General features: G+C 44.1%; 2 protein-coding genes across 3 annotated transcripts in view; one reads left to right on the forward strand and one right to left on the reverse strand.

Annotated features, from left to right (window-relative positions):
• ATL3 (atlastin GTPase 3) overlaps positions 1–20,870 on the reverse strand; it is a 68,061-nt gene extending 47,191 nt beyond the window's left edge. The window contains exon 1 of the mRNA XM_040329063.1: positions 20,788–20,870. Coding sequence (XP_040184997.1) covers positions 20,788–20,830 — 43 coding nt within the window. The 5' untranslated portion in view covers positions 20,831–20,870. The remainder of the gene's footprint in view (positions 1–20,787) is intronic.
• Positions 20,871–21,298: 428 nt separating this feature from the next.
• Positions 21,299–27,328, forward strand: part of LOC120917621 (reticulon-3-like) — a 43,477-nt gene continuing 37,447 nt past the window's right edge. The window contains exons 1-2 of one of the 2 annotated variants that reach the window (XM_040329061.1): positions 21,299–21,408; positions 24,847–24,933. In XM_040329061.1, the coding sequence (XP_040184995.1) occupies positions 24,861–24,933 (73 nt within the window). In that variant the 5' untranslated portion in view covers positions 21,299–21,408; positions 24,847–24,860. The remainder of the gene's footprint in view (positions 21,409–24,846; positions 24,934–27,328) is intronic. The other variant, XM_040329062.1, reaches the window with a different exon arrangement.

The following is a 27,328-nucleotide window of genomic DNA, read 5'->3' on the forward strand; positions in this document are numbered from 1 at the left end:
AACTATCCCCTATTTTGTAGACGCTATAACTTTTGCGCAAACTAATCAATAGACGCTTATTGCAATTTTTTTTAACAAAAATATGTAGAAGAATACTTATCGGCCTAAACTGAGGGAAAAAAAAGTATTTTTTTTATATATTTGGGGATATTTATTATAGCAAAAAGTAAAAAAATATAGAATTTTTTTCAGAATTGTCGCTCTATTTTTGTTTATATCGTAAAAAGAAAAACCACAGAGGTGATCAAATACCACCAAAAGAAAGCTCCATCTGAGGGGGAAAAAAAGGACGCAATTTTGTTTAGGAGCCACGACGCACGACCGCGCAATTGTCAGTTAAAGCGACGCAGTGCCGAATCGCAAAAAGTGGCCTAGTCTTTGACCAGCAAAATGGTCCGGGGCTGAAGTGGTTAAGCTTACGAAACTATGCAACAGTTTTTATGCCCGTTACAAACTAAGGCGTGGCCCTCACCACTCCCACCCAAGTCAGAAACCAGCCTGAAAGTAAAATTGCTTAAAAATAAAAGCCAGAACGCTTTTGGAAATATTTCATAACTTAGCTGGCACATAACCAATTTCAGCCTGTTAAAAATCTGTCGCACAGAGCATAGCAAGAAGCATACCACAAGCACACATTAAGAAACCACTTGCATTTTACTTTTACACAGCCTGCTGTATCTACCATCTTGGGTGTGCTGTATAGGCAAGGCCAGCCAAAGCCATGCACCCACTTTATAATGAATCATCTGTGTCTTATATTCATTATCCTACTCATACCTGTAAAACCTGTTTATAAATTATACCCTAACATAAACAAGAATACAATCAAAGGTTTTTTTTCAATGAAAATGTAATTAATTGCACGGTTTCTGTATCTGAAAATGGCAATCACCTGCTGTGACTAGTCTCATAAATTTCTGATTTAAACTGAAACTAAGCTCTGGTTTAACCGCTTGTGGACCGCCGCACGACGATATACGTAGACAGAATGGCACAGCTGGGCACAAGGGCGTACATGTACGTCCCCTTTAAGAACCCAGCCGTGGGTCGCGAATGTTCCGGCGGCGCGCTCGCGACACGGTCCGAAGCTCCGTGACCGCACGACCCGCGGACCCGATCGCCGCCGTTGCCGAGCTGAAGAATGGGGAGAGGCAAGTATAAACAATCCTTCCCCCGTTCTTCTCCTTGGCTAGTCACTGATCGTCTGTTCCCTGTCATAGGGAACTACGATCAGTGACATCACACGTCCAGCCACGCCCCCCTACAGTAAGAATCACAAACTAGGGCACACTTAACCCCTTCCCTGCCATTTTCACAGTTACCAGTGCATTTTTATAGCACTGATCGCTGTAAAAATTACAATGATCCCAAAAATGTGTCAAAAGTGTCCGATGTGTCCGCCATGTCGCAGTCACGATAAAAATCGCAGATCGCCGCCATTAGTAGTAAAAAAATATATATATATATTAGTGTTGTCAGTTAAACGCGTTATTAACCGCGTTAACACAAACCCATTTTAACGCCGTCAATTTTTTTATCGCGCGATTAAGGAGGTTCACCCTTTAAAACATTTTTTTTTTTGTCAGCACGTACCTCTTAACCCTTTCACTCCGACGGGACGCATATATGCGTCCTCGGCGTTCGGGGGTTATACCGGGATGATGCCTGCAGCCGCAGGCATCATCCCGGTACCGTTGTTTAGAGCGGGCGATCGGCTATCCAAACATAACAACCGATGCGGCTAAAAGCCGCTCGTTTGTTATGCCGGAGGAGCGGGAGGGGACATCCCCCCCCCTCCCGCCGCCTTTCGCCGCTCTGACCGGGCCTCCCGTCCCACCGGGAGACCCGATCCTCCATCCGCCGCATTCTGTGTTCAGGCGGAGACTGACACTAAGCCGTAAACGGCTTTGATTCAGTCTCCGCATTGAAACCACGGAAGCGGCGTCATGACGTCACTTCCGGGTTTCTCGGCTGCCAATGGCGCCGGATTTAAAAAAGTACACAGTATTCAGAATCGCCGTTTTCGGCGATCTGAATACTTTGAAGTGCAAAGGAGGGCTCGGAGGTCTTTTAGACCCCGATCCCTCCATAAAGAGTACCTGTCACCACCTATTGCTGTCACAAGGGATGTTTACATTCCCTGTGACAGCAATAAAAGTGATCAAAATGTAAAAAAATAAAAAAACACAATTTAATATTATAAAAAAAAAAAAAAAATAAGAAAACACAAACAATTTTTTTTAAAGGGTGAACCTCCTTAATCGCGCGATTAATCGTGAGTTAACTATGACATTAATGCGATTAATCGCGATTAGAAATTTTAATCGCTTGACAGCACTAATATATATATATATTTTTTTAAATAAAAATGTCATAAAACTATCCCTTATTTTGTAGACGCTATAACTTTTGCGCAAACCAAACGCTTATTGCGATTTTTTTTACCAAAAATATGTAGAAGAATATGTATCGGCCTAAACTGAGGAAAACATTTATTTTTGATATATTTTTGGGGGATAATTATTATAGCAAAAAGTAAAAGATATTGCATTTTTTTTAAATTGTCGCTCTATTTTGGTTTATAGCGCAAAAAATAAAAACCACAGAGGCGATAAAATACCATCAAAAGAAAGCTCTATTTGTGAGGGAAAAAATGGCGTCAATTTTGTTTGGGAGCCACGTCGCACGACCGCGCAATTGTCAGTTAAAGTGACGCAGTGCCGAATCGCAAAAAGGGGCCTGGTTCTTTAGCTGCATAAAGGTCCGGGGCTTAAGTGGTTAAAAAGAAAATCACATGAAGTATTATTATACAGGATTTATAATATAGCGTCAGCAGTTTTCACAGCACTTTACAACAGGAGGGCAGGCAGTACAGTTACAATACAATTCAATACAGGAGTAGTGAGAGGATCCTGCTTGTTACAATCTAGGAGAAGTATGTATTCTGAAAGTGGATGTAAAAACACTCACATACCCAGTGAAGTGAACAGCCTCAGATCATACACAGGGAATGAAACAAATCTCCCTACATAGGTTTTACATGTATATATGCAGTCTTCAACTTCCTAAACCGTTAAGAAAGTACGCATTGTGTTAAAATGTTCTCTTCCTGTTTCAGCACTGGGTGTGGATTCTCTTTCATACCAAAAATATGTAGAAGATTATTACATATCGGCCTAAACTGAGGAAAAATTTGTTTTAGTCGTTTTAACAAATTGGGATATTATAGAAAAAAAATATATTTTTTTTTTAAATTGTCGCTCTTTTTTTTGTTTATAGAACAAAAAATAAATCCCGCAGAGGTGATAAAATAGCACCAAAAGAAAGCTCTATTTGTGGGGAAAAAAAGAACATCAACTTTGTTTGAGTACAACGTGACATGATTGCGCAGTTGTTAGTTAAATCGACGCAGTGCCGTATCGCAAAAAATGGCCCGGTCAGGAAGGGGGTAAATTCTTCCAGGGCTGAAGTGGTTAAAGGGGTTGTAAAGGTAAACGTTTTTTCACCTTAATGCATCCTATGCATTAAGGCGAAAAAACATCCGATGGTACCGCCCCCCCCCCGTTTTACTTACCTGACCCTTCGAAAGTCCCGCATGCGTCCATGTGATCCTCTTCGGTTCCCAGCCTGGCCGTTGATTTGCTAGGCTGGACGGATTGATAGCAGCGCAGCCATTGGCTGGCGCTGCTGTCAAGCACAGCGGATGACGCAGCGCGCCGGGGGGCGGGGCCGAGTGATACCGTTGGCGGCTATGCCTGCCACTGTATCACGGGAGTGCGCTCGCAACACCTTTCTACCATGCAAGCTCGCTCGCATGAAGGTAGAAAGCTTTTGCGAGGAGGAGCCGAGACAGCCGCCGAGGGACCCCAGAAGACAGGGTTAGGGGACACTCTGTGCAAAACGAGTTGCACAGTGGAGGTAAGTATAACATGTTTGTTATTTAAAAAAAAACAAACACCACACTTATTTCCCATATCCCCAAGAGTCTTAAAACTATCCATACTTCATGCTGACACCAATTGTGGAAGAGATTTCCACATCCATACCGCCCCGACAGTGAAAAATCCCCTAACACACAGCTGAAGGTTAAACCGGTTCTCTTCCAGTCTCATCGTGTGGCCCTGTGTCCTCTTACACTGTCTGGGTCTGAAAAGTTACATACTTACGTTGGGATCACCATTGAGATATTTGTATCGCTATTGCAGCTCCTCTCAGGTGTCTCTTCTACAGGGAGAATAACTTTAGCGCTTGTAGGCAGTCATTCCTCATAATTAAGGTCATCCAGTCCCCATATTAATTTAGTTGCCCTTCTCTGAACGCTCTAGCTCCAGCATATTCCTTCCGATGATTGTGACCAGATCTAAATGGAATATTTCAGATGTGGCTGAACCAGACACTTATAAAGTGGCAGGATTACAGTGGAACCTTAGATTACGAGCATAATTCGTTCCAGGAGAATTCTTGTAATCAAAAGAACTCGCATATCAAAGCAAGGTTCCCCATAGAAGTCAATGGAAACAAAAATAATTTGTTCCACATTGACTTCTAAGGCCTAGTACACACGAGAGGATTTATCAGCAGATACGGTCCACCGGACCGTATCCGCGGATAAATCTTCGAGGATTTCAGCGGATTTGGATCCGATTGAGTGTACTCACCATAGGATCGAAATCCGCGCCGAAATCCCATCGCTATGACGTGTCGCGCCGTCGCCGCGATGATGACGCGGCGACGTGCGCGACGCGGTCATATAAGGAATTCCACGCATGCGTCGAATCATTATGACGCATGCGGGGGATCCATTCGCACGGATTGATCCGGTGAGTCTTTACAGACCAGCGGATCAATCCGTTGGGATGGATTCAAGCGGATAGATTTTAAAGCATGTCTTCAAATTTTTATCCGCTTGAAATCCATCCCAGGGGATAAAAATCTGCGGAAACAGATCCGCTGGATCGTACACACCAGGGGATCTATCTGCTGGAGCCGGTCCGCGGATCAATTCCAGCAGATGGATACTCTCGTGTGTACGGGGCCTTAGGCATGCAATACCGCATGTGGGGGGGGGGGGGGGGGAATGGGGACTCAGAAATATTCGGAGAACGCTCGGCTGCACTTGGAAACCTTCAGAAACTGAGTATTTCCGAATGGCTCAGAGTCCCCAGCACCCCCCCACACCTCTGGCCAAATGCGGTACTGCACACCGCAGAGGCTTGAATCCTGCTAGTTTTGCAAGACAACACTCGCAAACCGAGTCAGGATTTAAAAAAAAAAAAAAAAAAAAATTGTATTGCATAGTACAGTATTGTATAGTTTTATCGCTGGAGCAAATTCCCCTTTTAACCACTGGGCACGTAAACCCACTTAATAACCAGACCAATTTTCAGCTTTCGGTGCTCTCACAATTTGAATGACAATTACATACAACACTGTACCCAAATGAAATTTTCGTCCTTTTTTTCACACAAATAGAGCTTTCTTTTGGTGGTATTTAATCACTGTTGGGTTTTTTATTTTTTGCGCTATAAGAGAAAAAAGACTGAAAATTCTGTAAAAAAATAATAATTTTTCTTTGTTTCTGTTATAAAATTTAGCAAATTTCGTATTTTTTTTTCATTCTTTTGCATAAATGTGAAAGATGAAGTTACGCCGAGTAAATAGATACCCAACATGTCACCCTTCAAAATTGCACACGCTCGTGAAATGGCGCCAAACTTCGCTACTTAAAAATCCCCATAGGCGACTTTGCAGGGTATTGTGGGGTATTGCAGAGTATTGTGGGGTATTGCAGAGTATTTTGGGGTATTGCAGAGTTGGGGCAGGGATGGATGGCTGGATCTGTGACTGCATTTGTCACAGATCCAGCCCACAGCAGCTGCTGCATCCGCTCCCTCCCCTCTCCTCTCACACTGTACCGTTCGGTACAGAGAGGGGAGGGAGGAACCGGCGTCATCACATGACGCCGGTTTGTTTACAAGTGATCGCTCCGTAATCACTTGTAATCAGCGGCGATTTACCGTGATCCGTCGGGTCCATTCCCGTGTGCGCGCCCCAGAGGGCGCGCGATTCTGGGAGGACGTCCGTGGACGTCCTCCCAGAGTTAAGCAACCGCCTTGTAGACGTATTTCGTCTATAGGGCGGTGGTTAACTGGTTAATGCATGCTAATATTCTGCTGGCTTTGGTAGCCGCAGCTTGACACTGCATGGTATTGCTCAGTCTCTCTTCCACTAGGACCCCTAGATCTTTCTCCCTAGAAAGCTTCTATATCCTGCTGTGTTTTTGCGCTACATATTTGTGCGTCATCAGCAAACACTGAGATCAAGCTATTGATCGTATCCTCTATATCTTTTATAAATAAATTAAATAAAGCTCAATTTACATCAGTATACATACATTATCGCTTGTTGAAGAAAATAGTCAATGGGTGGACAAAAAATTACCGTAACTAAAAAACATTGTCCATTTCCATCCACCCAAACCCAGACATATATTGTGCTTCAGCCTGAAAACTAATGCCTCGTACACACGACCGGTTTTACTGAAGGAAAAACTGCCATGTTTGCTTTTGGTCGGGAAAACCGGCCGTGTGTATTCTCCATAGCAATTTTCCCAACAGGAAAACTCTGAGCAAAATGGCAAAACCGGCCGTGTGTACACGGGAAAAGCAACCAAGCAGGTTCTCGGTTTTCCCGGCGGACTTTTGAACGCCAAAACCGATCGTGTGTACGAGGCATAATACTTCATGTACACTGGCCTACATTTACTGCCGCAAAAACACAGCACGTTTTGCATTTTCCCACGGCCAAAATGTTCCTATCCTGAATGCGATTCTTACATGTTCAGGAGAGGGAGATTGAAGCTCATCTAAACGCGGCAAATCCTAAACTCTGCTAAAAGCCTGCGTGTATATGGACACTGAAGATTATATGGGGTTGAGTTTAGGAGATTTGGCAAAAAAAAACCAGCCAAAGCTCCGAAATTCAAGTTTAGGAGCTGCCAATGTACTCGTGTGTACGTGAAGCCTTATGCCGCATACACACCATCACTTTATGTGATGAAAAAAGACGACATTTTCTGTGAAGTAAAAAACAAAGTTTTTGAAACTTCAATTTTCAAAGACGAAGTTGCCTACACACCATCGTTTTTTCACAATGTTCTAGCAAAGCGAGGTTACGTTCACCACGTTTTCCATTGAAGCTCGCTTCATAACTAGCTTCTGGGCATGCGCGGGTGTAAAAACGTCTTTTTAAACGAAGTTTTTTGCTACACACGGTCAATTTCTGTGAAGTAAAAAACGACGTTTTGAAAAACGACACATAAAATTGAAGCATGCTTCAATTCTTTTTGTCGTTTTTCAGAAGACATAAAACAACGTTGTCCCCCACACACGGTCATTTAAAGTGACGTTTTTAAAAACGTCGTTTTTTTTCATCACATAAAGTACGCGGCATTAGACTGAATGCCCATGTGAAATGGCCCTACGTTCAGTCATCACTGAAAAAAAGTAGCCCTAAAGATCCAGATGCTCCATTCTAGGTTCAGAAAAGCTGATCAGAAAAGATGGCCTTGCATGCTTCAGATTCAGTCATCCTATGACTGGATAATCCATCAACTGCTTTAGGTATTTTCACATCAAATGCTGGCAAGTGAAGTCAGATTAGGTCTAAAATGGCAAAAAAAAAAGAAGAAGATAACTGCGCTGAGAAATACAGCGGGTAAAATAAGTACTGAACACGTCACCATTTTTCAAGGTGCTATTGACACAAAATGTTCACCACATGTCGGCAATAACCCATGTAATTCGTACATAAAGAAACCAAAACAAATACATTCACAAATTAAGTTATGCTTAATAAAATGGAATGACACAACACGCAAAGTATTGAACACGCTAGCTGAAATGTATTAAATACTTTGTACAAAAAACCCTTTCTTGGTAATGACAACTTCAAGAAGCCTCCTGTATCTTGAAGCTGGGGTTGACAAATTTGCTTGGAATCTAGGAGCCAGCTAAAAAAGTTAGGAGCCAGAAAACGCGCCCCGTCCCGACAAGCTCGCATGCAGAATCAAACACATACGCGAGCAGCGCCCGCATATGTAAACGGTGTTCAAACCACACATGTGAGGTATCGCTGCGATTGGTAGAGCGAGAGCAATAATTCTAGCCCTAGACCTTCTCTGTAACTCAAAACATGCAACCTGTAGAATTTTTTTAAACGTTGCCTATGAAGATTTTAAAGGGTAAAAGTTTGTCGGCATTCCACGAGCGGACGCAATTTTGAAGCGTGACATGTTGGGTATGAATTTACTCAGCGTAACATTATCTTTCATAATATATAAAAAAAATGGGGATAACTTTACTGTTGTCTTATTTTTTAATTAAAAAAAGTGTAATTTTTTCACAAAAAAAGTGCGCTTGTAAGACCGCTGCGCAAATACGGCGTGACAGAAAGTATTGCAACGATCGCCATTTTATTCTCTAGGGTCTTAGGATAAAAAATATGGGGTTCTAATTAGAGGGAAGAAGATGGCAGTGAAAATAGTGAAAAATAACATTAGAATTGCTGTTTAACTTGTAATGCTTAACGTGTAATACCAACGGCCACCACTAGATGGCGCCAGCTTACACATCTGGTGGTAATAACTTGTAATACCAACGGCTCACCACCAGATGGCTTGCCCCCCTTCCAAGCCAAGTCGCCAGGATGCCATGGCGACGGGGATTTGTCGAGCCCTGTCTTGAAGGTTCTGTGGGCCTCTTCTATGAACTCTGATCTTTAGTTCTTTCCATACTGGGCGATTCTAGCAGCTTTATTTTCTCTCTTTCAAACCAATTGAGTTTCCTTGGCTTTGTGTTTGGGATCATTATCTTGCTGAAAGGTCCATCCTCGTTTTTTATCTTTATCATCCTGGTAGATGGCAGCAGATTTTTATCAAGAATGTCTTGGTACATATTTAAATTCTTCCTTCCTTCAATGATATGACGTTTGCAAGTACTATATCCTGAAAAACAGCCCCACACCATGATGTTCCAACAGCCAAACTTCACTGTTGGTATGGGGGTGTTTTTGGGGTGATGTGAAGTGCCATTTGACCTCCAAACATGGTGTGTATTATGGCATCCAAAGAGCTCTATTTTGGTCTCACCTGACCAGACTACGTTCTCCCAGTATTTCACAGGCTTGTTTGAATGCTGCGCAGCAAACTTAAAACGAGCTTCAACATGCGTTTTCTTCAGCAATGGAGTCTTGCGTGGTGAGCGTGCATACAGGCCATGGTGGCCGAGTGCATTACTTATTGTATTTTTGAAAAAATTGTATCTGCTAGTTCCAGGTCTTTCTGAAGCTCACCATAAGTGGTCCTTGGCTCTTGGACAACTCTTCTGATAATTATTTTCACTCTTCTGTCAGAAACCTTGTGAGGAGCGCCTGGTCTTTGCCGGTTTACGGTGAAATTTAGTTCTTTCAACTTCTGGATTATGGTCCCAACCGCGCTCACTGGAACATTCAGAATTTTAGATCTCCTTCTATAACCAATGCATCAGTATGTTTTGCAACAATAAGGTTGTGAAGTTCTTGAGTACCCTTTTCTTTTACCCATCATGAGATGTTACTTGTGCGACGCCTTGGTAATGAGACACCTTTTTTCCCCCCCATCAGTTGAGACTAAACCAGCCGATATTCATTTGCACTGACAAGGGGCAGGATTGCTTTCCAATTACTGATAGATTTTAGCGGGTGTCTTGGCTTTCCTTGCCTTTTTGTACCTCCCTTTCTTCATGTGTTAAATATATTTTTTATTACACCTTAATTTCTGACCTTTTTTGTTTCTTTTTATGTATGGATTGTGTGGGTTGTTACCGACATGTGGTGACATTTTCATGTCAATAGCACCTTTAGAAATATATTTACTTAGAAAAATGGTGACATGTTAAGTACCGGAACTTATTTTTCCGGCTGTCTTTGCTGACCTCTCCTGACATTGTGATTCTTTTTTTCAGATAACGTCAGAGAGACGAAACCGGTAGAGCGATCGCATCTCTGAGCTACAGCACTCGTTTTTAAGACTTTTTTACCATGTGTCAAATGTGAGTACCTGTTTATACGAATTAAAGTATTACACTTCATTTATAAAACGGTATCACGCTATTGGGCGCTTCATTTGTCTCCTCTATGAGCGGCTGAAAATGTATGCATGAAAAGTCCTGGTAGTCCTAGCAGTGCGGATACTTATTGTGAGAGCCTGTTACCCCTGTAGGGGCGATTGGATTCGGTGAGTGCGGGACCATTGGGGGAGAGCACTGAGTGATCCACTGAAGGCTTGCAGTATAGCCTGTATCTGCATGAAGCACGCAGCACTTTATTTAATTTTTGCATGAAGCAAGATTTTGATACACATTGTTTGCACTTTTTATATTTTCAAGGACAATCACCAGCAGTGTATTGCACATTTATATATTTGTTATTCATTTTTATTTTATTTTTATGATATTGTTTATGATATTTATATCTCTTTATTCATTCACTTATTTATTTGGATTGGCAACAGACACTACCACGTGATAATTTAACCACTTAGGTGGATATATTGGTTTGTTATTTAAGTACACTTATATTTATTTTACACTTAAAGCGGTGGTTACCCCTTAAAAACAACTTTTTTTTATTCCACTGCCCCCCCACATTACAATCGAATTAAGGCTCTTATTATTTTTTTGCTGCTGTACATACCTTGTACATACCTGTACATACCTTGATACAGCATATTCACCCGTGCATCCGGGTTGCGAGTCCCGCGGGCCGCGTCACGATTGGCGAAAGGAGCCGAACGGCGATGCGCATGCGCAGTATAGCGCCGACTCGCCGTTCGGCTCCTTTCGCCAACCGTGACGCGGCTTACGCGAAAGGGGAGAGCTCGTTTTTGGGCAAAACGTCAATCAACAGCATGTGAGGAACGCCCACTCCCGCGGGACTCGCAACCCGGATGCACGGGTGAATATGCTGTATCAAGGTATGTACAGCAGCAAAAAAATAATAAGAGCCTTAATTCGATTGTAATGTGGGGGGGCAGTGGAATAAAAAAAAGTTGTTTTTAAGGGGGAACCACCGCTTTAAGTAGGCGCCACTACCTGCTATTTACACTCATTCTTTTACAAAGGTTTTTAAAGAATCAACATACAGGCAATGGAAGAAAAGAAGAAAAAAAATCACACAAGATGAGCATTTAGAAGCGCAAAAAAAAAAACCCCACTTAGCCCCCTTTCACACTTGTACGACTTTAAAGTCGCATGATTTTACTGCGATTTCAATGAATGCCTGTGTAAGTGGCATCAAAATCGGACCAAAGTAGTGCAAGGACTACTCTGAAGTAGGCACAACTTAAAAAGTCGTACCAGTATGAATGGTAGTCATTGAAAATAATGGAGAATGACTTGTCATACGATTTTGCAGTCCAAAATCGTGAGACAAGTCGTATAAGTGTGAAAGAGGACTTAAGCATTTAGGAGAGGAGTGTTTGAGCAGAAAAAAAAACCACACGATGCATGTAATCGCCTGTAAATGCTAGGCACATTTAGCGCTTGAGTGTTCATTCATTTCCGTGGCCATTATAAATTAATATTTTGAGCAATAGAATGAATGAAGGTTTAAACTCTTGGTGCGCTTCAATGCATCTGTAAAACTCTGTGTGCATGAGGCCTTAGTAGTGAAGCCAGAGGCAGTGAGTATACAAAAAAAAGCCAAGCGCCCACTTGTGTTGCTGTCAATCACAGCCAGTGAGAAATGAGCAAGAGGCGGGGCCAAGCCGCACTCTGTGTGTCTTACAGAGTATGCATGAGTGTCCCCCCACAGCAAGACATTTACTATAGGGGGCACTCAGTGGGGGAGGGCGACGAGTCAGAAACGCTGGTGGGGGACCTGAGAAGAGGAGGATCCGAGCTGCACTGTGAAAAACTCATTTGTAGCTGAACCCACGGCTGTTGCTGGAATTTAGCAGCGGGCCCCCCAGCAGCCACTGGAAGGTGATTCACTCAAAGCTATGCTTTTTAATGCAGAGTAGCGCAGGAAAGAAGCAATGGCACACCTGTCGCTAATCCCTGCTGGCAATCCTCTCGCACCTTTCCACCCGCTATCACCCACAAGCCCCTTGGATCGGAGAGGAAGCTTTCGGTCATGTTCGGAGATCAGCCCGAACCGCCTGAGCTATTCCAGGGGCTTTTCCCAGCCTCACGTATGCAATAGCGGGGGCTGACTATGCACCCTAGGATTAGGAGAGCATGTGCCTGTGCCGCTCCAGAGTTTTGAGGAAAAAAAACGAGTCTGCAACATTGGGACATGTTTGCGAGGTATTTCGCAATCGAGGGGTTGCCGACCCCCGCTCTAGACTTAAAACCCAACCTCCAGGCTTGCTCTGACTTTAACCACTTCCCGTCCGCTAACAGTACATTTACCACTAGCGGGCGGCACAGCAACATACGTGTATGAAATGATCCACTTCCTGGTTTTCAGGTGCGCACCACCTGCTGGCCTGTGCCGTGATTGGACACAGCGCAAATTTATCAGCAGATTACAGCCAATGATTTTGGCTGTATACCTATTGATCTAATGTTACAAACACGTACAATAATGACCTGGATGCAATTACGCACAGGATCAGACTGTCTTTTCTACCTGAACTCAGAGTTGATTTCAGGGAGAGAAAAAAAGACAGCCTGATCCTGTGCGTACGTGCAGCATACATACACTTGTTAGGCACAGTTACCCCCTTGATTGCTCTTCTGATCACCCCTGTCACCTATTAGTACAGTATAATCATTGATCACTGTATTAGTGTCATTAGCGACGTCGGTGTCTCTCCCAATCAGTGTCAGTTAGTGCCAGATTGCCTACAATGCTATCACAGTCACATTATAAGTCGCTGATCACCACCATTACTAGTATAGCGTCTATAGCCAACAGTAAAGTCCAGTATATATGTTCACCCAAACCAATTAACAGTATACTTATTGGGATTCTTTTTTTAAATCAAAGACATTTTGACCTAAAATTATTTTAAAAAGTGATTTTATTGGATAGGTTTTCTAACACAAAGTAGCAAATATATATTTTTTTTAATTTTCAGTCGTTTATACAAGAACAATAAATAAATAAGAATAACAGTGGCAATAAAATACGACCAAATGAATGCTCTATTTGTTTGAAAAAATGTATATACGGTAAATTAAATTTGCATACAGTGCTGCATAACTGTGAAACTGCCAGTTAAAATAGTTCAGTGCTGAATAGCCAGGGTCATTTAGTCTCAACCCCCGATTGCCCACCACACTATAAATTGCTGATCACTGACATTACTAGTATAGTGTGTGTCTGTCCGAGACTGTATCCTGATCACAGTTAAAGCAGAGCAATCCTGAATAATAAAAATTTGTTTCAACATGAAGAGGATAAAACCTTCCAGAAGTCAAGTGGTTAAAGCAACACTAAAGGTAACATGTTATACTTACCTCCACTGTGCTGCTCGTTTTGCACACAATGACCCCGATCCACGTCTTCTGGGGTCCCTCGGCGGCTGTCATGGCTCCCCCTCCGCAAGAGCTTTCCACCTTCATGCGAGCGAGCTTGCATGGTGGAAAGCTCTTGCGGGCGCGCTCCCGTGATACAGCGGCGGGCATTGCCCCCGGAGCGCCGCGTCATTGGCTGTGATTGACAGCTGCGCTGCTATCAATCCGTCCAACCTAGCCAATCAACGCCCAGGCTGGGAACTGAAGAGGATGACGGGGACGAGCGCCGGACTTTTGAGGGGTGAGGTAAGTAAAAACGGGGGCTCGGGGGGGAAGAGGGGTGCTGTTGGATGTTTTTTCACCTTAATGCAGGATGCATTAAGGTGAAAAAAACATTTACCTTTACAACCCCTTTAAATAGGTAATTTTGGTCAAGCTGGCCCAAACAAACTATTTTGTTTACTAACAGATGTGCCTGATGGGAGCGCTATATGTTACTTCAGCTACATACAGTATACAGCGCTGTGTTCCAGCAGTAGGACAGAGACTTGACTTTGGTAGCTGCAGCTTGACACTGCGTGTTATTGCTCAGTCTCTCTTCCACTAGGACCCCTAGATCCTTGCTGTACGTCGGTCCCTTCAAGCTGCGCCACAGGGGTGCTGATGCTCGTGACCGCAGGCATGAGAGGTAGAACAGGGACGTGTATGTAAACAAATCCCTGTTCTGTGAGGAGAGACAGATCATGAGTTCCTAATAGCTAGGAATCGCGATCTGTCATTTCCTCTATGTCAGTCCCCTCCCCCCACAGTTAGAACACAGTCAGGGAACACAGTTAACCCCTTGATCGCCCCCTAGTGTTAACCTAGTGTTAACCCCCTTCCCTGCCAGTGACATTTTTACAGTAATCAGTGCACTGATCGCTGTATAAATGCCAATGGTCCCAAAAATGTGTCAAAAGTGTCCGATGTGTCCGCCATAATGTCGCAGTCCCGATAAAAATCGCAGATCGCCACCATTACTAGAAAAAAAAGCCATAAAACTATCCCCTATTTTGCATATGCTATAACTTTTGCGCAAACCAATCAATATACGCTTATTGTGATATTTATTACCAAAAATATGTAGAAGAATACATATCGGCCTAAACGGAGAAAAAAATTACAATTTTTTTTAAAAAAATTGTGATATTTATTATAGCAAAAAGTACTAAATATTGTGGGTTTTTTTTCAAAATTGTCGCTCTTTTTTTTGTTAATAGCGCAAAAAGTAAAAATCACAGAGGTCAAATACCACCAAAAGAAAGCCCCATTTGTGGGGGAAAAAAGTTTTGTTTTGGTACAGCTTCGCACGACCGTGCAATTGTCAAATTGTAAGTTAAAGCGACACAGTGCCGAATCGCAAAAAAAAGGCCCGTCATTGAGCAGCTAATTCTTCCGGGCTGAAGTGGCTAAATAAAATAAATTGCGCAAAAATTATAAAGACTGGAAGAAGGAAAAACTATATGTGTTGCCCCTAGTAAGCAATCACATCCTTTAAGTGATACTAAAGCTTAGTTAAAAAAAAAAAAAGATAAAAATAACAAACATGTCATACTTACCTCCACTGTGCAGTTAGTTTTGCACAGAGTGACCCCGAACAATCTCTTCTGGGGTCCCTTGGCCGCTCCTCCCCACATTAGATAACCCCCTAGGAGAAGCACTCTTCCGAAGGGGTTACCTTGTGGGCGCGCTCCTGAGTCATTTATTCGGCGTCCATAGACACCAAGTGTATGACTCGACCCCGCGTCATTGAAATTGATTGTCAGCAGCGGGAGCCAATGGCTGCGCTGCTATCAATCTATCCAATCAAAGCTTGGACTCCATGGAGAGAAGGATGGCGGGGACACGCTGAGGAGATGAAGGGGCTCAGGTAAGTAAAACGAGGGGGGCTGGTGACTGCCAGGTGTTTTTTTCACCTTAATGCATAGGATGCATTAAGATGAAAAAACATGAACCTTTACAACCCCTTTAATTGTATTTTATCAGGTCGTTTAGAAAATCAAACCTGATTTCAGTTTTTTCCATATTCCAGTTTTTATGAACGCTGTTGGCTATTGTCCAGTATTAGTTTCCAAACTGAATAGGTGCAAAGTGAGTGTGCTGCCTACCTACAAGGTGCCCTTTGTACCCCCTCAGTAAGGTTGGCTATTATGGTGCAAAGTGCACCATGTTGTCTCAGACAGAGCACTTACTGAGTTTTTTTTACTTTTACAGATTAAAAAGTCTGAGGCTGGGCTAAGCTGAGGCTGTCGATCACAGGTTGTGCCCTGCCCGGTCACCATTTTTCTCTTGGTGTCAGGAAGGCTCCTACAAAAGCTGCAAGGCTTCACTTCTTGTTTCCAAGGATGCCAGTGTTTTATCAGATTACTGCTACCCATCAGATTGTGTAATAGAAGTATTGTTGCGACCAAAAAAATACTTACTGTGCATGATAGAACACCCATGCGGATATTTTACTATACCCAGCTACATCTTGAATTTCAAATAATTTTAGCAATAAAGTAAGCGTATATCTAAATAAATATAGTTTATTGACATCTGTGATGCTGTTTTGATGTTACATTTGGAAAGAAGCTGGACGCCAGCAATAGGAAGGTGGCGGAGGCCATGTTGGTACACCCCGCACTGCTCAGCACTAAACCTTTAGGCTTTCAAAATTAGCAGCATTCCAGTCATATTTTTGCTCATTAACCTCCTCCTGCCCTATAGCCGAATGACGGCTACAGCGCGGGCCTTAATTGCCAGGAGGCAGTCATATGATGTCCTCCCGTGCATAAGCTGCGTGTGTGTGCCCTCTATGAGCCTCGGCTAATCCCGATCCCGGCCCCTTACCACGTAATCAGCTGTCAGCCAATGACAATTGATCACGTGATGTAAACAAAAGATCAATAATCAGTCCGCCCCCCCCCCGCAATCAGCATGAGAGAAAGAAAAAAAAAGCTGATCACTGGCTTCTTTCAGAGGGACATCAGTCCCTCACACAGAGAGCCGTGGCTGCCTCATCTGTGCCACCTATCAGTACCCATAGGGCCACCAGCCTTTGCCCACCAGTGCTGCCAAAAAATGGCCATCAGTGCCACTAATCAGTGTCACCTACCAGTGCAGCCTATCAGAGTACATCAATGAAGGAGAAAAATTGCCTGTTTTCAAAATGTTAGAACAAACTATGAAACCGTTTTTTGGGGGGGGGGGGGGGGGGGGGTTCCACATTTTTGGCCTTTTCTCATTTTCTTAGCAAAAAATAAAAAAAAACAACAGTGATTAAATACCACCAAAAGAAATCTCTTTTTGTGTGAAAAATATGATAAAAATTTAACTTGGGTACAGCGTTGCATGACCACGCAATTGTCATTCAAAGTGTGAGAGCGCTGAAAGCTAAAAAGTCGTCTAGGCAGGAAGGGGGTATAAGTGCCCAGTAATCAAGTGGTTAAAAGTCAACAGCTACAAAAAGTATAGCTGCTGACTTTTAATAAACACCCAATCACCTGTCCCATGGTCCAGCAGTTTGCTCAATCATGCTGTGTTCTCCCCGTGTCCTCCCTCTGCAGCGCCGGCATCTATACTACAGGCACCCGGCTGTGACAGCTTGCGGCTTCACAGCTGTGTGCCCGCTGCGCTATGTGACTGGTCCTGAAGTCTTCTAGGACCTGTCATGTGACTCAGAAGACGCCGGGAGGGAGAATGTCCACTTCCTAGTCGATCAGAACGGAAGTGGGAGCAGGTACCGGTTAAATTCGGGTCCCTCGTCCCCAAAAGCTCAGTTTCACAAACAGGAGCTGGGGAGAAGGCCTTAAAGCGGAAGTTCCACTTTTGGGTGGAACTTTGCTTTAACCACTTAAGGACCCCCTACCGACGATATACGTCGGCAGAATGGCACGGCTGGGCACAATCACGTACCTGTACGTGTCTCTTTAAGCCCAGCCGTGGGACCCAGTCCGAAGCTCCGTGACCGCGCGCCCGCGGGACCCGATCGCTGCTGGTGTCCTGCGATCGGTCACCGGAGCTGAAGAACTGGGAGAGGTGAGTGTAAACACAGCTTCCCCGTTCTTCATTGTGGCAGTGTCAGAGATCGTCTGTTCCCTGATATAGGGAAAGACGATCACTGACGTCACACGTCCAGCCCCCCCTACAGTTAGAAACACATATGAGGTCACACTTAACCCCTACAGTGCTCCCTAGTGGTTAACTCCTGAACTGCAATTGTCATTTTCACAGTAAACGGTGCATTTTTATAGCACTTTTTGCTGTGAAAATGATAATGGTCCCAAAAATGTGTCAAAATTGTCCGATGTGTCCGCCATAATGTCGCACTCACGAAAAAAATCGCTGATCGCCGCCATTAGAAGTAAAAAAAAAATTATTAATAAAAATGCAATAAAACTATGCCCTATTTTGTAAACGCTATAAATTTTGCACAAACCAATCAATAAACGTTTATTGCGATTTTTTTTTACCAAAAATAGGTAGAAGAATACGTATCGGAAAGGAAAAAAAGGTTTTCTTATATATTTTTGGGGGATATTTATTATAGCAAAAAATATTGCATTTTTTCCAAAATTGTCGCTTTATTTTTGTTTATAGCGCAAAAAATTAAAACTGCAGAGGTGATCAAATACCACCAAAAGAAAGCTCTATTTGTGGGAAAAAAAAGGACGCCAATTTTGTTTGGGAGCCACGTCGCGCGACCGCGCAATTGTCAGATAAAGCGACGCAGTGCCGAATCGCAAAAAGGGGCAAGGTCCTTAACCTGCATAATGGTCCGGGTCTTAAGTGGTTAAACATCCAAACAGCATCACAGAGATATATATATATATATATATATATATATATATATATATATATATATATATATATATATTATATATACGCTCACTTTATTCCTAAAATTACTCTGAAATTCAACGTGTAGTTGGGTGTACTAAGACGTCCGCATGGGTGTTCCATCACATTACTGCTACCCCCCAGATCATGAAGTGTTTGGAACGCATAGCACACTAAGTATTTTTTTGGTAGGAATGTTACTTCCGTTACACAATCTGATGGGTAGCGGTAATCTGATAGAACACCAGCACCTGCACCCGAAGACTATGGATGGATCGGTTAAGGTTGCCGACATTGTGGGATCCCTGGAATATAAGTGTCCTTATATTAAAGCCAGCAGCTACAGCATTTATAGCTGCTGACTTTAATTTTTTTTGTTATACAGGCTGGAACTCCGCTTTAATGCAGGTCACTGCATATGGGGGGGGGGTGTGCTCCAGTTTTAGTAAGTCACCCACCCCCATAATATGAATTCTGTCTCAGCCTTCCCCACATGTGTGAGCCTTACACTGGGCCAAGCAGGAACAATGCACTCCATACCTGCGATTCAGACTCCATCCATAATGACATTATTGTTCTGACTGTAGATATGAACTGCAATCTACTTTCCCCAGCACCACCCTTTCCCTATAGAAATATACATGTCATTCGTCTAACCCAAGTTGGGAGTGTTGTCATACAGGCTGTGTGTCATACAGCTGTTAAACATGATGTGTGTCATACATGGTGTGTTGTTATAGATGATGTGTTGTCGTACATGATGTGTGTCATACATGGTGTGTTGTTATAGATGATGTGTTGTCGTACATGATGTGTGTCATACATGGTGTGTTGTTATAGATGATGTGTGTCATACATGGTGTGTTGTTATAGATGATGTGTTGTCGTACATGATGTGTGTCAGACATGCCGTGTTGTTATACATGTGTCATACATGTTGTGTTGTCATACAGCTGTGATACATGCTGTGTTGTCATACATGTTGTATTGTCATACATGCTGTGTTGTCATTAAAGGGGAGTTCCAGCCAATTTGTATGTTTATTAAAAGTCAGCAGCTACAAAAAGTGTAGCTGCTGGCTTTTAATAAACAGACACTTACCTGCTCCAGCGACGCGCCAGCCGAGGCTCCGCTCCTCTCCCCCCCTCCCCGGCCGGCGTCTTCATTCTCAGTGTGGGCACCCGGCCGTGACAGCTTTCGGCTTCACGGCCGGGCACCCACTGCACATGCGCGAGCGGCACTGCCCGGCGCTGCGCCGTGTAATTGGCCAGGAGATCGCCTAGGACCTGTGACGTGTCCTAGGCGATCGCCTACAGCAGCCCCTTCCTGAAGGCGATTAAGCTTAATCGCCTACAGGAAGGAGGAAGTGGGACAGGAAGTCCCACTCTTCCTGAAGCCCCCACTCCCCCCCCAAAAAAATTACATGCCAAATGTGGCATGTAAGGGGGAGAGGAGTGGGTTAAGAGGAAGTTCCAAATTTGGGTGGAACTCCTCTTTAAGGATGAGCTCTGGCATGTTCGCATAGTACACGTGCAGAGCCCACCAGGAAGTCTGCACGGAGCTGCGCTAATCACAGCTAGGGAGACATTGTCCTGATGCTCGGCTGCAGAGATCGGGACAATGTCTCCCTGGCCGTGATTAGCACAGCGCCGTGCACACTTCCTGGCGGGCTCTGCACGTGTACTATGCGAACATGCCAGAGCTCATCCTTAGTTGTCATACATGCTGTGCTGTCATACATGCTGTGTTGTCATACATGCTGTGCTGTCATACATGCTGTGTTGTCATACATGCTGTGCTGTCATACATGCTGTGTTGTCATACATGATGTGTGTCATAAATGCTGTGCTGTCATACATGCTGTGTTGTCATACATGCTGTGCTGTCATAGATTATGTGTTGTCATACATGATGTGTGTCATACATGCTGTGCTGTCATACATGCTGTGTTGTCATACATGCTGTGCTGTCATAGATTATGTGTTGTCATACATGATGTGTGTCATACATGCTGTGCTGTCATACATGCTGTGCTGTCATAGATTATGTGTGTCATAAATGCTGTGCTGTCATACATGCTGTGCTGTCATAGATTATGTGTTGTCATACATGCTGTGCTGTCATACATGTTGTGTTGTCATACATGATGTGTTGCCTGTGCAGGTTGTGTACACAATAGCAGAACACCACCACCCTGTAAGTACTTTGTATACACAGGGCTCCCCTCATGAGGGCCGGTTAGCCATGACGGCAGTACTTCTAAACATATAAAAACAGTGTCAGACGAGCCGTGTACACCGCACAGGGTGGCGGATAGGAGCCGCTGTAGTGAGGCTCGGCCCTGTCCCTCCTCTATGGACACCACACACACACACTGCACCCTCCCCACCCCCACTGATAAGAAGCGGGAACTCATCTCAGTACCGACCTGTTGATTTCAGGGGGGAATCCAGAAGCAGTGGGCGGGACATGGGGGCGGGGCGTAGCCCGTGTCAGCGGGAAGAGAGCTGTAGTCCCGAGCGGAAGGGGAGCGCCTCAGCCTGAAACTACAACTCCCAAGGTGCACTGCGCTCCCCAGCTCCTTATTCCTATATAACGCATTCTAATTGTACGTTCTGTAAATGATCACCTCACACTCTAACTGGTGCTGTCATGGCATCATTTATAGGTAGATATAATGATTATTTAAAACGTAGAGGGCAACACATTTCCTAGGTGAAAATCGTTGTATTTTTATTTTCCTTTACAATACAATGAACCCTTTGTGTAGGCGTTTCTCTTCTTGTCAGAGTGGTAAGCATTAAAGTTTGGTGGGTTACATAAAAAAAAAAAAAGACGGGCGTAACCTGCAAACGCGCATGCGCGCTTCTACAGCGCCCTCATCCCGCATCTAGGTCAGCCTCCGGGCCACGCCCAGCGCTCACATGTCTGGCGGCTCGGTAGAGCCACGCCCCGTGACGTAGCTCCGCCTTCCGCAGGCGTCGCCCGTTCGCTGCGTCATTGTGTCGGTGTCGCTGCTCGGTGACAGGAGAAGGACAGAGAGACGCACGTATCTATCTTCAATTTTATAATTCCTTTATGTAATGTGTTGTTCGTTAGTGTGTTGTGTGTGTGTAGAGGGAGCTGTACGGTGTTCCCGCCCCCTTTGTGCGCCATTAATGTGCATGCTTTATCCTTTCATGCTGCCCCCCCCCCCCATATATACACATTGTGACTGGAGGAGGGGAGGAGAAGGCTGTTCTCTTTATGCCGTAGGCTCGTTACTCTTGTATTTCCCCCTCAGAAGGCCTAGATATAGGTGAGCAGCGTGTAATGACTAATGAGGAATGGAGGAGATGGCTGATCTCTGTATATTCGTGTCACCTGATTCTAGAAATGATCCATTAATGAGAGGACAAGGCCCCTTCCTGTGTGTGTCTGGGAGGTTCCCCATAGATGACCAGCTTGGCCTCATCCTCCGCTTCCCCATTTTCTCCTTTCTAATGTATATAGAGAGACCGTCATCAGCAGACAAAAGATGACAATTGGCATGGCAACCCTTGGAGGATGCAGTGATTGGATGAACATTGTGGTAGTAGGCCGCATCTGGCCATGCTGCCCCTCTGAAAATGGGAGCTCTTATTTTATTTTTGTGGTTGTAAGTCTCGGTTCATACTATTGCGATGCAGGAAGCGCGCAAGATCTGTGTGTTTCATTGCATCACACTCTAAGCAATCGCACGTCGTCCTTTCCGATCTGCTGCGGGTGTCGATGTTATCGTACCGACACCCAAAAACAGATTGCAAAATGCACTGCAATTGCCAGAATTGCGTTGTATGGGTGTGAACACCCATGCAATGTTATTCAAGTGCGAGGAGGGGGGGTGCCCATGGTCCAGCGATGAGGCCGCCGGCAGCGTCGTTCTGCCGGCGCCTCCATTCACTCTGTGGGCACCCGGCTGTGACAGCTTTCGGCTTCCTGAGTGGACAGGTGATCTCCTGGGACCTGTCAGGTGTCCCAGGGGATCGCTTAGAGGGAGGGGCGGCCGAGGCGGTCCCTGGGCGGAAGGAGGGAGTGGGACAGGAAGTCCCCCCCCCCCCCTCCACTTTAAGGCAGTGGTCATCAACCCTGTCCTCAGGGCCCACTAACAGGCCAGGTTTGCAAGATAACTGAAATACATCACAGGTGATATCATTTGCTGCTCGGTGTTCTAGTCTGCATCTCCCTATGGTAATACATAAAACCTGACCTGTTAGTGGGCCCTGAGGACAGGGTTGATGACCACTGCCTTAAAGTGGAGGTTCACCGGTAAATTGCTATTTTTACCCTGAGATGGATGCTCATTTAGTCTAGGGGAATCGGCTAGTTTTAAAATCAAAGCTGTACTTACCTTTTTTAGAAAGCGTTCTTCTCCGCCGCTTCCGGGTATGGGCTGCGAGACTGGCCGTTCCTTCTTGATTGACAGTTTTCCGAAAGGCTTCCGACGGTCGCATCCATCACGTCACGATTTTCCGAAAGTAGCCGAACGTCGGTGCGCAGTATAGAGCCGCACCGACGTTCGGCTTCTTTCGGCTACTCGTGACGCGATGGATGCGACCGTCGGAAGCCTGTCGGAAGACTGTCAATCAAGAAGGAACGCCCAGTCCCGCAGCCCATACCCGGAAGCGGCGGAGAAGATCGCTCTCTACAACAGTAAGTAATGCTCGGATTTTAAAACAACTAGCCGATTCGATAGACTAAATGAGCATCCATCTCAGGGTAAAAAAACATTTATGGGTGAACTCCCGCTTTAATGCATTATTTGCATTAGAGTGATGGTAAAAAAAAAAAAAAAAAAACACACACGTCCTTTATGTCATACTTGCCTGCTCTGTGCAGTGGTTTTGCACAGTGCAGCCCAGACCCTCTTCTTTTTTTTTTTTTAAAAACAAAGCAGGCCTCCACCCACTTAGCTGTGCCATTCATTTACACAGTTCTGTGAATGAGCTACAAGTACAGTAAAACCTTGGTTTGCGAGCATAATTCGTTCCAGAAACATGCTTGTAATCCAAAGCACTTGTATATCAAAGCATTTTTTTTTTTTTTTAGAGTGTAAAAGAAGAGAGGCACCTCTAAGTGTAGCAATAAGTTGCTAAATGTTGTACCATCATTAAATGTAACCATATTGCTACACTTAGAGGCTCCTCTCTTCTTTTTTTATACTCAGTTGTGACATTACGTTACTCTCTTAAAACATTTAGCTTGTCTTGCAAAACACTCTAAAACTTATATTTTTTTTCTCTATTTTTTTACCAATGGATCAAAAAAACGCTAAACGCTGGTGAGTGAGGTTTTTGAGCGTTTATCGGCTTTTATCAGCGTTAGAGCATTTTTTACAGCTGAAAAACGTCTCTCAGAACCCACTATTTTTTTTGTTTTTTTCTGCTCAAAATTGTCACTACACAAAACTGCTGATAACAGCCTATGTGTGCATGGACACAGGATAACATAATGGGGAGTTTATTAACTGTAGAAAAAGAAGTCTACTGCCAAAGACAGCTGCTGTAAAAACATCCAGTGTGCATGAGGCCTTAAACTTACCACTTCATATGGCCCCCGTGTTTTTTTTTTTTTAGGCTGTTTGCCTTTAGGAATAATAAATAAATGCACATTTTTTTTACATTGATTATTTTTTCCCCAAGGAGCTTGCCAAGCATATACCTGTGATCATCAGATCTCGGTGCAAAGTCGGGTTCCTGAAGACACTTAGCCCTGGTTCACACCCGTGCAGCTTTGAAATCGTGCTACTTTTTTCAAAGCCTCACATCAGTGCAATTTGCACCGCTGATTTAATGCAAATTCATTTAACAGAAGTCTATGCAAGTTGCAATGAAATGGTTAAAACGTAGTGCAGGAACCTTTTTCATAATCGCTGCGACATGAGTGGTTCCATTTCCGGCAATGCGGTGCAAATTGTCTTGCCATTTTGGACCTGTGAAATTGCGTGACAAGTCGCACAAGTGTAAAAGAGGGTTTTACTCCAGCTTTCGATGTGGACAGAGCTATGCTGCCAGTCACAACACCTTGGGGAAGATATAGGCATGGCCAGCCCAATCGGGCATTGGGGAAGAGAATTTTCAGCAATCATGATGCTAGGAACCTTACGCCTGTACTTGTGTGACCTTACAGGGTGACAACGGTACTATAAATTCACTGCAGGGGAATTGGTGTTACTCGTAGGCAGAGTCTCCGGCACTGGTAGGACCACCAGGTTTTTTTTTTTTTTGTTGTTTTTAAGACCTACACTTTGTTTGTATGCTGATTGCATTATTTCATTGAGATGACTCTGTAGCGTTTCCCTTTTTTTTTTTTTTTCTTGATTGAACCTCCCTTTAATTGCACTTTTGTATGTTAAAAGACACAAAGTACAGTCATTAGTGCACGTCATGAAATGTAACATTATAAATGTGTCAGAAGTTTCTTTCTACTCTTGTGTGTACTCAATTGTACATGTGCTATCTAAATGCAGTGATTGTCAGCAACATGGCCGAATCCAGTGTGCACCAGTCTTCGCACATATCTTCATCAGCCGGAGAGAAGAGCGGCAGCTGTGCAGGTACATTCATTTATAATCTCTGTACATGCTTTGAAATATGTCATTATTATGCAATGCATACGCCTTATGAAGAATTGTTAAATGCTAAAAAGAAAATCGCACAAAAAGGTATATACCTGCAGTGACATGTATTGTTTTAGTATAAATAATTTTGGGAGATATATATTTTCTCGTGAATTTTAAGCAAAGATGAGTTTTTTTTAAAATCTGTAGCTCGCATATGTCGGATACAAGTGTTGTCCGTGTGCTCAGCGGTACACTCCCTATGCCAGTGGTTCTCAGCTCCTGTCCTCAGGGCTCACTAACAGGCCAGGTTTGCAAAGATAACTGAAATACATCACAGGTGATATGATTTGCTGCTCAGTGATTGCAGTATTCTAGTCTGCATCTCCCCAAGGTAAAACTTAAAATCTGGCCTGTTGGTTTGTCTTGAGAACAGGAGTTGAGAACCGCTGCTCTATGTTAAGCTGTGGTACAGGGGGACCTGACTTACGAACTTCCACTACTTACGAACCGGGCGCTGCGGAGACCCTCTGCCATTTTGGCCGGACTGTCTGCTGTTCTGCGCATGCACGGCCAGACGGAGCCTCATGAAATGTCTGTAATTGGCCGCGAATGCGCAGAACGGCATTCGGCAGAACACCGGAAATGTCCGTAATTGCCGGTCTGCGCATGCGCGGCCGACTTACGGACATTACCGGATTACAAACAGGAGGGAAGTCCCTAACGGGTTCGTAACCCGGGGGCCCCCTGTATTTGTAGTCGCCTGTTTTTCGGATTGCTTATAGGAAAAATGGCAGTGCTCCTTTTTAAAGGGGGGCGGGAGTGCGCGTTTATTGCAGTACTCCACTCATAAAGTTTTAATGTTAGTCTTTCTTGGTCACCTTCCTGTGCAACCTGTTAACTGGACAATGAATGATCATCGGCATACTTTTGGGGCCTCCCTTCTGCAAATAATATACCATTGTTAGATCTAGTCCTAGCTTAGTTTTAAAGTGTATTTCTACATTTGCAGTTACATTTGAGAAAACCTCACTAGATGTTCCTATTCATGCAGCCTAAAAAAATATAAATAGATTTACAAATTTTCAGATGTTTCTCAGAAGGCCTCGTGGCTGACTTCCAGAATTTTTGAACCGTGTTAAGGAGTCTGTCCTCAGGATAGGCTGACTCTCTTCTCATTAACATACAATGCAAGAAGTCCAGCTTCTAAACCTTTCAAGCCTAGTACACACTATTTGTTGTATATTTTTCCAGCCCAGCAAGCTGACGGCTCAGAGGGAGCCACTGTACTAACAATCTCATTAGTACAGCAATCTCCCCTGCTGTGCTATTGTGACAGAGGGACTGCCCCCCCCCCTGTCAGAACACTCCGGTGAACAAGCCAAACTATCTATGGCCACCAATTAGATTTGTCCTTTTGTAATAGGGCGTCACACTGAATGGATTGGTGTCTCCTAGTGCTTGTAGAAAACGTGTATTACATTTTGTTTTCTGTTGTTGTAGACAGTATTTTGTATTTACAATTGCATCAGCCATGAACAAAATGGATACTTCATGAACTTTTATGTCAGGGGTGCCCAACCTATTCAAGAGCAGGGGCCACTTAAGTGGCTTGGTAACCGATCGCGGGCCACAATGAGCATAGCGGGTAGATGGCAGTCCACTCTATATAGAGCTCACTGAACTTTTTTTTTTTTTTTTTTTTTTTAATTGGATTGGAGGTAAGCCACAAAAGTCCATTTATCTGCCACTCCTTAGAGGTGAATAGAGGGTCTGATCGGGTCGGACCGACAGTGTGAAAGGGACCCAAGGTTGCTTTCACACTGATGCACTGTTTACCCACACTGCGGATTCACCTGTGGCTTTGCTGCAGGTTAGCTGCACTTTGCCATAGGCTTCTATTATATCCTGTAGGTGTGGTGCATTTTCAGAAAGTGCACCAAACTCACAGGTAATAGAAGTCTATGGCTCAGTGCATATATAAAATTGGCTCTAGGGTCCCCGAACCCGAGGAGCCAAATAGGGGGAGATAATTGGGCCATTGTTGGACTATTACGGTACTGGTAATTAATATGGGTGGTGTACAAGAAAAGGATAAAAAATAAAGAAAAACAATTTTATTATATAAAATGTCGATAACGACACAACGGGGATACATGGTTCAAGGACACAACACAAAATACATGACCGACAAATCGCCAGTATAGTAATCCCCAGGAGGGGGAGAAGCATAGTGGGTAGAAGGTCATATCACGACATCTTGACTAGTTTCGTGGCTATATGTCACTTCATCAGAAGAGTCTAAAAATCCCCCCGCATCGACTAGCGGAGAGGGCGAACGCCACCTCAGAGGGTCCCGTGTGACAACCATGGGGTACGTGTATGGGCAGAT

This window comes from Rana temporaria, chromosome 11, assembly GCF_905171775.1.
Source record: "Rana temporaria chromosome 11, aRanTem1.1, whole genome shotgun sequence".
In the NCBI taxonomy this organism is placed as follows: domain Eukaryota; kingdom Metazoa; phylum Chordata; class Amphibia; order Anura; family Ranidae; genus Rana; species Rana temporaria.